This window comes from Ostrea edulis, chromosome 3 (assembly GCF_947568905.1).
Source record: "Ostrea edulis chromosome 3, xbOstEdul1.1, whole genome shotgun sequence".
Taxonomy (NCBI): domain Eukaryota; kingdom Metazoa; phylum Mollusca; class Bivalvia; order Ostreida; family Ostreidae; genus Ostrea; species Ostrea edulis.
The window spans coordinates 74,486,187-74,497,135 of NC_079166.1; the positions used below are offsets into that span (position 1 = coordinate 74,486,187).

Below are 10,949 nucleotides of genomic sequence, written 5' to 3' on the forward strand. Positions count from 1 at the left end.
ATTCTGACGTTTCTATAAAAATAATTCTTTTGTGTACACATGGAAATCAGCGACCGAAAGAAAGACAAATGTAACGTACAAAAAACGGTAAGTTTATTTTCATACACATGTTAAGTAAACGTTTTCACCAGACATCGTTTGTTCTTGTCTTTCTGTTGATGTGTCATTTCCTGACGGTACTTTCACATGGGTGCTGCATTCACTGTTACTTTCTGACACTGGACTTGAAGTTGTATAAAACAACCCCTTTCGTTCTTGGGGGTTTAAGGTACACAGAGGCAATTCGACATGATCCTCTATTGACTCGTACAATTTCAGACCCTGCTCACGGGTTACCTCGTTAGTTTCTAAATAACGGTGTCCCCCTTGTCCCTCCTCTTCAGTTGTATGGATTTTCAGAAAAAATGCATTGCTATCTTTGCAACGAGATATTGATATTTTACCGCTTCCACTAAAAATATTATCAACGTTGTCATTTGATTCTCTCCGTAAAGGTGTTTGAGCATTTACATTGGAGAAAGAAAAATTTCTTCTAACTGCTCGTTTGTAAATAAAAATGTTTAATGCTATGATGGAAATGATCAAGATTATTACAGCGAGGCTGGAAAGCGAAGTGATAAGAATAAAAATGTGAAGAGGTAACGTTATTTTCTTTTCTGTAGATGACAACACTGTAATGTTTTCAGACTTAAGGTTCTGATTTGATGAAGACAAATTGTGATTGGGTTGATCATTGAATCTTGACGATGATGAAGGGAAAATGGTAACGGCATCGTACATGAACGTACTTTCTGAAACTATATAATACAAGTCCATGATTAAAATACAATAAAGTAACAAAAAAAGAGAAATATGAATATCTAAATAGAATAATAAAAGAGAAAAACCCTTCGAGTGGACCTTCTTATCATGACATAGGCAATACCTTTAAATCGCTATTACATCCACATCAGCCATTATCAAATATGCATGAGTTTAACCTTTCATTCAAACACGCATATCGAGAAAATGTGACTATATTTGATTGTTGCGGCATGGTAATCAAACAATAGTTGCGTGTAATTTTAGTGTAACAGCCAGATGAAAAACTACACAGGTGTTTACGTGCTGTTAAACTTTCTAAATTTACATTCACTGAATCAATTGTCTTATAAAAGGTGAAGATAACGAACAGTGATCAATCTCATAACTCGTAAAAGCAATGCAAAATAGAGAGTCGGGCAAACACGAACCTCTGGATATACCAGAGGTAGGATTGCATACCTAGGAGGAGTAAACATCCCCTGTCGACCGGTCACACCCACCGTGAGCCTTATAACCCGATAAGGCAAACGGGGTCATCCGTAGTCAAAATCAGTGTGCCAAGAACGGCCTAACAATCGGTATGAAACACGCCAGACAGCATTCGAACCAATGGTATGTTGTATTGGCAAACTAGATCGTTATAACGACCATAGAATTTGCGAAATGCTGATTTTAAACGAGACAGTTGGAACCCCTGCACCACCAACTTGTTTGTCAGTAGGCTGCTCCGATTTAAAAGCTGACCATTTTTTTTTCTATTGAAATTGACATTGATTTCATCATAGACAATGGGTACATAGTTATTACCATCTGTAAGCGTAATCAATACGAAATATGTAGCGTCATCAATGTCAAAGGGGCAGGTAAAATAACGAAATGGTCAACGATATGATAAAATTCAGTACTTAAATCTAGTTTAAATAGTTTTAAAAATATAAAATGTTTTTCTTTGTTGTTTCGTCGGTTGATGAAAGTCTGCAAAAAAAAAATTGCGGGTTATGATTTTTGTTCCCCGCAATGCTACATGTAACTTCATTCATCGCGAGATAAGACAACAAAGAAAGCATTCTATTGATCATTAAAACCTCCACGGGTGTTTTTTTAGGTGTGATGGGTATTGTTTAACTTACCATTACAGCCTGATGAAAAGCTACACAAGTGTTTTTCACAGTGACATCGACTTCTACAATTTTCTCCGTAGTATGGAAAAGGACAGGACTCGTTACAGTACAATCCAAAATAACCCACACGGCATTCTAAAACATACAGTACAATCCCAAATAACCCATACGGCATTCTAAAACGACAACGATCAAAACAGTTTACAAATTTCAAACACTCATACAGTGCACGTGGTGAAAATTGTGACGTTGTCGTGGATTATATCTTTAAAAAACTGATGTATATAAGTTAACATTAGCTCGTCAACTCAAGCTTATTAATCCCACAAGTAGACTTTTTTAATTTTATGTATATAAATGTCAAAGTCATGCTCGCCTAGTCAAGCTAACTAACAACTTGTGGCGCTCAACACTTGAATAGGAAAATATAGTCTGTATCTTGACAAAATATGCAGTTTTGACCGATTAAGCCACAAAATGTTGTCAAGAAAGCTTCATCAGGTAAATTTGTCAATTCCGGAAATTCTTGTTTCACGTCATATCACATTGTACCTCTCACCACTCACGTACCAGTATAACAAAAAAGGAGTAATATATTCTACATACTTGTACAAATCTGGCGTGCGCTGTCCCATGTATAGCCTGAACAACATTTGTTTTTCCTTAAGACCAGAATAATAAATTATTATGATCATTGTCACTGATAAAATCTCAACAAATTGACAACAAAACCCCTTCTACAGTACTAGGAAACTAACTCTCGTGAAACGCAATTGTTATTTATTTCTGTGTTTCCTGTATATATATATATTACATAAGTTTTATAATAGCGGCTTTATATCACTTCAGAATACACTTACCCTCAACCACAAAAGGAAAAAGGCAATAGATTTGAAGTACATTTCATTGCATTCACAACATGTAATATTTTGTCTGAAGTCACGAACGTTAAAAGTATTCATGAGCAGATTGCACTTTTTACAAATGACAGAGCAACAAAAACACCATTAAGGAAAGCTAGTTGGTGTGGTCTCCGTTGTTGTGTTGTCATATGAAAGGTACAACCTCTTGAAATTAGCACCTTTACCTTAGGACACGAATCATTGATATTTATGATATGTGCATATATTCCAATAAATCTTAGGATATAGATTGGTGCATGCATGACATAGATATATATTTTTATTACAAAATATGGTTGTGTTCCGAATGCTGAAAATATGTGAAATCATGTCTTCCAGGATACATGTTTGCCCAAATCTCTATTTTCTGTTCCTTAAAGGAGTTACAAGGTTGATCACAGTTCGTTATATTCACCTTTTATGCACTTTTTCAAGATTACTAATATTATCTGTTCTCCTCATTTACTTCCAATTTGACCCTTATGTTAATGTACATAGTTATATGTATCCCATGAAGTACAAATACCATTACATGGTTTTGGTGGAATAAACTGAACGGAATGAATTATTTCTATATACAATATGTTTAACACTAAACCATTTCATACATGAAAAAAAAACCTCAGACTTAAAGGTGGTTTACACTTATTTCTCAGAGGGAAGTATTATATGTTTATAATTTCCTGTTGTGCTCTCAAATATTGAATTAACATTAGCTGTTGGGTTTACCAATTGACTAAAATTTTAATTTTGTGTTAGATTGTATTTTCATATCTCGTACAAAATAAAAGCATTCAACTTGGAATTAACGCAAATTGAATTTAATCTTTATTAGTTACTGTTTCAATATCTGATCAGTTTAATTTCATATTTAACGAATGCGATTTTTTTTTATTGAGATGTCTCTTTCCTACTCTGTTGGCTTTTGTACAATTAAGGTTAAAATTTAGCAAAAAACAAATAAACAACCATCAATTATATTATTTTTCTGGATAGAAGACATTTATCTTATATACTGATAGCATATATGTAATTCATATACAATGACATACAAGAGATTGAATGGCTGCGTGCACATTCAGTTTTCAACGATAAAGAATTAGGAATGCATATCATTTAAAATGGAATCAATAATTACATTTCTTTTTCTAAATAAGAATGATGGAAACTGATGATAATAATGATGCTGATGATGATAGCCGATATGAGCATGATTTTTCTCGGGTAACAGTATACACAATGGATAACTTCACTGTAGATTACATTTATATAAGAAGGAAAGTAACGTTACCCATCACACCCTTGTCCTTGGCCGACCGTATTTTGAACCCCCATTATTTGTACAGATAAGTAAATGACGACGAGAAGAGGGTTGCGCGACGCCATCTTTATGCCGCTGAAATGGAGTCACTGGATTATAATTCACATTTTAAGGAAATGCTTACGACGTTAAAAATAAAATAATTGCGGAAATATGATGTATTTCCTTTTTATCAGTAAATTTAATTTCCAATTAAAACTCTGTGCAAATTTCTCAAAATCATGACCTCCATGTTTAATTTTTTTGAAAAATGCCTTTAAATTAGACTCATCTCTAACATTCCTTTTATAGTATGCATAAATGTGAATGATTTACATGTAAAACTTATACGGTACCAATCTATATCTGTATATGTGTCTATATTAATCACTATTTTATATGAATTCGTTTGTACATGTATTCTATGTTTTTTATATCAAATGTAATTGACATGACTTAGTGTGTTTCATGCAAAGTGTTAGGTCGTTCTATTCATATTGGTTTAGGCTACAAATTATTTCATTTACCTGCTCAAGACAACAGTCTCACAGATATGAGCGGTCAACAGAGGAATCTTACTACTTTTAGGTCCCTGATCCTATTTCTTGCGTTTCCAGGGGGTTTATGTTTACCCAGTTCTCGATTTCGCATTGTTTATAGGATTCACGAGACTGAGCACTGTTCGTTATCTTAATCTTCTATTTAATAGATACAGTTGTATATGTATATACATTCTAGACTAATCACAACATTTTCTGACAATGATCAATATTTGTTATTTTGTAATACAAATAAAATATATATTGAGTGACTGCATCCCCCCACTATTTTCAAAAGCGGTAGTGAATGAGACAAATGTAAACCAAGAAGTTTTGGTTTTGGTAAATTAGAAATTAGTGAGAGTCCCCCCCCCCCCCCCCCCCCCCCCCCCGAACATGACAATGAAGATCGGTAAAAGTTTAAGGCACTTATATTAGAGGATGCTTCTGCCATTTCTTGGGAAGCAATGTCTTTGTGTTTTAGCGCACAACACTCCCTCCTCCGACATACACCTCAAGAAATTAGGATTTTGAAGATCGGCAAAAACTTGTTATTAGCTTGTAGAGAATTGCTGAAAAACCACTTCCTTTTCCCCGCCGGATGTCCCCTCCTCCAACTTTGTAAGGCAATGATACGCATGTGAAATAACACTGTTTATTCAATCAGTGAATTGAAATACCTTTAACAACAAATGAGTAAATCATATTACAAACTATGGTAGAAACATGATTGGTTATATTAAATGAATCTTTAAGGTAGTGATTGCATGGGTCATTGAAAATTAATGAATCTGTGAATAATTTTTATCTTTACATATTTTGTAGGTGACAATATATGTAACTCATTATGAAAGTATCATATATGGTTTTCGTGGGAATTGTGACTCTACGGTTGTCATTGTAACCCCCCTTGACGACATTCTGTGATAAATTGTACATGTGTTTCAGATGGTGTTTAAAATTGATACAAAAAGAGTAAGTGATACAATTTGAAGTTAAAGTCAAATTGAAGCTAAAGCCTTGATTAATATATAACATGTATTAAGATATTCATTTACTTTCATATCAAGTAGAAGCACGGCGGCCTATGAGCAATTTTGCTATTTTTAAAAGGCATTTTTCACCTCTGAGAAATAAATGGCCAATGTATTCTCTTTGTTTTTACATATGTTTTCGTTGACGCTATGAGCACTATATACAGTGATAATATGATAAATATGCATCTTACATGTATTTTTTAAAACTCATATTAAAACTAAAAAATGCTTTGATGTTTATTATTGAATTCATTCTACATAGAATGATCATACTGTTGTTTTGGGGATGTTTTATGGCTTTCTATTTGAAATTGCTTGCATATTCATGTTCTGTAAATGTATGTAAAAAAAACAAAAAAAAACAAAAACAAAAAAAACCGCGGGAAATATAACCCTGACGATGTAAACTGTGCATTGTGACGTCGTATCGCCTGCGACGTATTTATTTTATCCCTCCAAACCAACAGATTATCATCAACAACAAAACTTTTTAATTTTCACTTGATAAGAATTACCTTAACTAATTTAGAAAAAAAATATATTAACAGCAGGTGCTGTTTTCAAATTACATACTTTCTGACTTCCCTTATCGTCCACGTTAGTAGACTCCCTCGATTTCCTCTTAGCTGACAATCCCAAAGTGGACGATGGGAATATTTGTAGCAAAATAAAGTGTTTTAAATCTATGCATAATGTATTTAAGAAAGATATGATTGTAATGTGTATCAATACCGGTATTCTTTGCTCAAAATGACACGTTCACGTAACCTGTGTTTCCTTGGCCTAATGGTTTCACTTCAATATCATATATTCAGCATTTTAGGTTTATGTGCACTAACATTGTATACATGTTATGAAATTTATACCTTTATATTTATAATTATAATGACAGATGCTGCTTATTTACTTAAACGATAACATCAGCATCTAATTTGCTTAATTGCTAACACAATTATGCAAGACTTAAGTTTCATTTAATTTGATGTCTCAGCACCTTCTGTTTCAGTTAATGCCATTTGTGCAGCACTGGCTCAAAATGAAAGAGAGATCGATTGCCTAATAACGCTCCACCTCCACCGAAAAGGGCAAAGTTAGTGACCCCTCAGATGCCGCAACCGGTGATAAATTATGATTTGCTAGCGGACGCAATTGTTAAAAAAAAAAAAACAATCATCACAAAAGTTTCCAACACCAGCAACTAACACCTTGGCTGCAGATAGAGATCTCCAATACAACCAGTCTCCAACTGTCAGTGAATACACTTCTTCACAACAATCCACATCAGCAGCCATAGTGACACCTGTTACAACAAGCCAACTATCAACATCAACAAATGAATTCACACTTTTTAGGACAGCTGTTTTCAGGAAACAAGAACAACAGCTACTTGTATGGATCAGCGACCAACAACTCTGCCCTCTCACTTGATCTACATTTAACATCACTATCACAGAAGTAACGTTGTGAAGCATTATCTGCATCAACAAGGAAAGCATATTTGTGGAGTTAGACGCTACTCGTCGACGTCTGTAATTCCACCAAAACATCTTTTAACTTCCCCTGTTCTTTGACTCTCATTTACAAGTTTATAAATCACTTACATTTGCAAAATCTCAGTCCATCCACAATTTCTTCCCATATCACTGCAATTATTCACGTACTCAAAATGTGCAATATAATTGATCCTACCCAATACAAGGGTCACAGTTCTAGGATAGGAGCTGCAACACAAGCAGCAAAATTAGGCTATTCTGAAAATTACATTCAATAGCTTGGGGGTGGCAGTCTAACGTTGTTAAGCGTTATATTTCCATTATCGCAATTCACCTTTGAATTAGAACGCTTTACCCGATATAGTATTGCGTTGTGTGACGACACAATTGAATGAGAAGATTGAACAATTTGAATGACATGTTTGATGAAATACAACAAGAGTTTTCATTGGCCGATTACAGCCCACCCACTTTCTCGAGCGGATTCAGTGTAGCTGGAGAACTGTACATAGCTCTTTGAAAAAATCCACCTCTTATAAAACCTTCGATTTACGTGTCACAAAAAGCTGCGGACGGTTGAGGCCTGAAATGTGTTGCTGTCTCATAAACTCAATATAAAAAAATCTTAACATATGTTCCTACTATATACTTGCGTCCAAACATACCTTCAAATATTCATTAAAGTCACACACCACCCGAAAACTCGCAGCTTCAAATGATTTCGTTTGTTGACGTAGCCATGTTAGGTAGCCGGTCAATTCGAACTCTTGCTATTGGTATCTATTCATAAAATCGGTTGTAAGTTATGTATTCGCTCTTCATTTATTATCAACACGAATAATTAATAGAAATTAAAACATTTTTGTACCAGTTTTTGTAAAGGTAAAATAAGCTCTAGATGAACGAAAATGCTACATAAGCCCATTAGATGGAGATCGGCCGGCGCGGCCGCTCATGACTAATGAAAGCCGCACTGCCGTGCATGAGTTTAGCTATTTGAATAATTATCATTTAATAAGACTTGGGTGGTATATTATTTAAACAATTTAGCTAAAATATTTGTGGGTTATTAGTACACATCTAGACGCTATTGTGCCAATATAGAAATGGACCGGGATTCGAATTGACTGGCTACCTAACATGGCTACGTCTACGAACGAAATCATCAAAAGTTGTGATCGAGTTTTTGGGTCGTATGGGGCTTTAATAAATATTTGAAGGTATGTTTGGACACAAGTATAGTAGGAAAATATGTTAGGAATTTTTTTTCATATTAAATTTATGAGATAACAACACAAGAATACAACTTTTTCTCTTTCTTCCTTTGAAGTTTTTTTTTTCCATCTAGCATCTGGCCGTCATGTTTTCAAATGCTGACTACTCCCGTTTAAGGGAATTTGGGCGGACTTATACATATGGACCAATGAGAGTTTCTGTTACATTTCGCAATTGTATAACAAACAGATTCAATTGTGTCGTCACACAACGCAATACTATATCGGCCAAAGCGTTCTAATTCAAAGGTGAATTGCGATAATTCTTTTTCTCTTTAAAAGTCTTAGTGATCAGTTGGCTAAGTTCCATAATATTGTAGACAGATTAGATATCTAATACATTTGAGCAGGCCATTATTTGACTGCTGCTCAATGATTTCAGATATTAAGGAGTTATACCTTGAGTAGGCTAGTAGTTGACTGCTGCTCAAAAAATGTTCTAGTTATTGTAGAAACTAGATTTGTATAATTTACTAAATATTGAGCAGGCCAGTAGTTGACGACTGCTCAAGTTTTCAGATACTGTACAAAGCGTTGTTTTTTTTGTTTTTTGTTTTTTTTAAAATTGTTTTTTGTTATTCTAAGCAGGCCAGTATTTGTTTTCTGCTCAAGAGTTTTACTGCTGCATTGCTTACATACATGTATGCCTTATTAGTAAATTTGATTTTGTACCCAACTCAATCCTTCATATGTGTATTCTAGTCTGTTATTGTCTTGTTCATTTATTTATCTACATGTAACTTATTTCATATCTTCAATTTTTCCACTACAATGTCACGTTGGGTTCGGATGATTAAACTGACTTTCCTTGGGTTGCGAAGCAAATAACATGTAAGTTGCTCGCATGTTTCATTGTTTTGTGGCCTTTTTTGTGCGCCACCTTTTTGATACTTCTTTAATCGGTAATGGTTTTTGTGGTAAAATATTCAGAAATTCAACATGCTATTGGGCAGTATAATGCGAAAAAATTGCTTACATATACACTCTGCCATAGCTCTCCAGCTTTTTAGCACATCTGCGCAGTGTGCTAAAACTTTGTCCGTACTACATGTGGTTCAATGCTGATTCCATTGGTCGAAACATACAGTTACGTTACGTAACCCTATACAGTTGAATTATTTGTATAAATTCAAATTTTGAAAAGGTGTGTCTATTTAAAGTCTCGAACTCGATATCATGAATTTCCCCCTATATCAAGTGCAAAAAGGTCCGACATTATCTAAGTTCATTACTAGTATCAAACATTTTTATCTCTGTATTGCTATAAGACATGATTATGTATCTATTTTATGTAATGATCGATGGGTGTTGCTTAAGTTGTGTTGACACCAACAGGTAACTCACGTTTAGATGAATGAAAATCTTGAGAAAATATTAAGTGCTATAAGGTCATGTTTAAAACACTATACCTCAATAAGAAGCAATAATATGACCCCAGTCTTTCGTTTTAATTTCTTAATTCTCATTCAATGTAGAAATAAAAATGCTACAAATTTCAGGTGCGAACTCTTTAGGCTTTGTGCATTCTTCTTTGGTTAGAAAAGTACATTTGTATATTTCATCCTTGAATGCAGGCTAGTGTAGCAGTCTAGACGTCGGATGCCGGATCACTAAAAGATCACCTGATCTGATAGAGCATGACTGTAGCATTATCAAATTAAGGGATTTCAATAAAAATAAATTCTGCTTCAGGAACTTTCAGCGAGGCATATCGTTGCCTATTACAAATGCAATATTTTTTTTGAAAGTATATTACAGTATCCCAATGTCATTTATATTATACTCATGAAATTCTTGCCCGTGTTATGTTTTTATGTTTATTTTATTGCACAATACAAGTATTGTCTCTGGAATGTCATTGTATTTTCTCGGGCATGTATCCGAGATATATGTGATAATTAGAATCTAATTAGTCTCTTTAGAACCGTATCATTGGTAATGGCTTCATGTCTTCAATTCAATAATTGATGCTCACAAGTAAATAGATGTGACATAGATAAATACATAGATAAATTGGTATATGCAGGTGTGCTGAGGTTCATATACGATAGCTAATCTAACCTTGTGACTCGCTCATTTAATATTTCAAAAACTATAAATGAATTCAATAGCAAAATAGATGTTCCTGGAAGAAAATAGATTGTGAGATTATAAAACAGTCGATCTGTAATGAAATGTTTGCGGCAAGTTCATCTTTTAAATCTTTTTTTTTTTTATTTGCACATATATTATTACTCACAAGGCACAATTCAATCTAATAAATAGAAAAGTCGTGTAATTATACTTTTTTTGCTCGATTTTTGTCAGCATTGTACGGTCATGATGTAACACAGTATGTAAATATTAATAGTCCTCGGCTTATTTAGATCAGGATGTTTTTATATATCAGCAATTTTCCATCATTAATTTTCATCAATATTTTCAATGACCAAATCACAATATAGATATGCCTAAAACTGCATGTGCAAATAACTGCGTG

The 10,949-nt window shown here is 34.0% G+C and overlaps 1 protein-coding gene across 2 annotated transcripts; it reads right to left on the reverse strand.

The window, feature by feature from the left end:
* Positions 1-76: 76 nt before the first annotated feature.
* LOC125675135 (multiple epidermal growth factor-like domains protein 10) lies at positions 77-7,688 on the reverse strand. Of its 2 annotated transcripts, none has more exons than XM_056158921.1 (4): positions 7,305-7,688; positions 2,532-2,587; positions 1,935-2,060; positions 77-797 (listed from the first exon to the last, which is right to left on the reverse strand). In XM_056158921.1, exons 1-4 carry the CDS (start codon positions 7,340-7,342, stop codon positions 100-102), a joined length of 918 nt encoding a protein of 305 aa, XP_056014896.1. In that variant the 5' UTR covers positions 7,343-7,688; the 3' UTR covers positions 77-99. The 2 variants fall into 2 exon arrangements, with proteins under 2 accessions (XP_056014896.1, XP_048768592.2); XM_048912635.2 differs by lacking the exon at positions 7,305-7,688 and adding an exon at positions 4,119-4,261.
* Positions 7,689-10,949: the final 3,261 nt, after the last annotated feature.

Coding starts and splice junctions, on each gene's coding strand:
- LOC125675135 (XM_048912635.2), bottom strand. CDS start 4,213: ATGGCGTCGCGCAACCCTCTTCTCGTCGTCATTTACTTATCTGTACAA. Junction 2,061..2,531: donor CGCACGCCAGATTTGTACAA/GTATGTAGAATA, acceptor TGTATGTTTTAG/AATGCCGTGTGGGTTATTTT. Junction 798..1,934: donor CTTTTCATCAGGCTGTAATG/GTAAGTTAAACA, acceptor TGTATTATATAG/TTTCAGAAAGTACGTTCATG.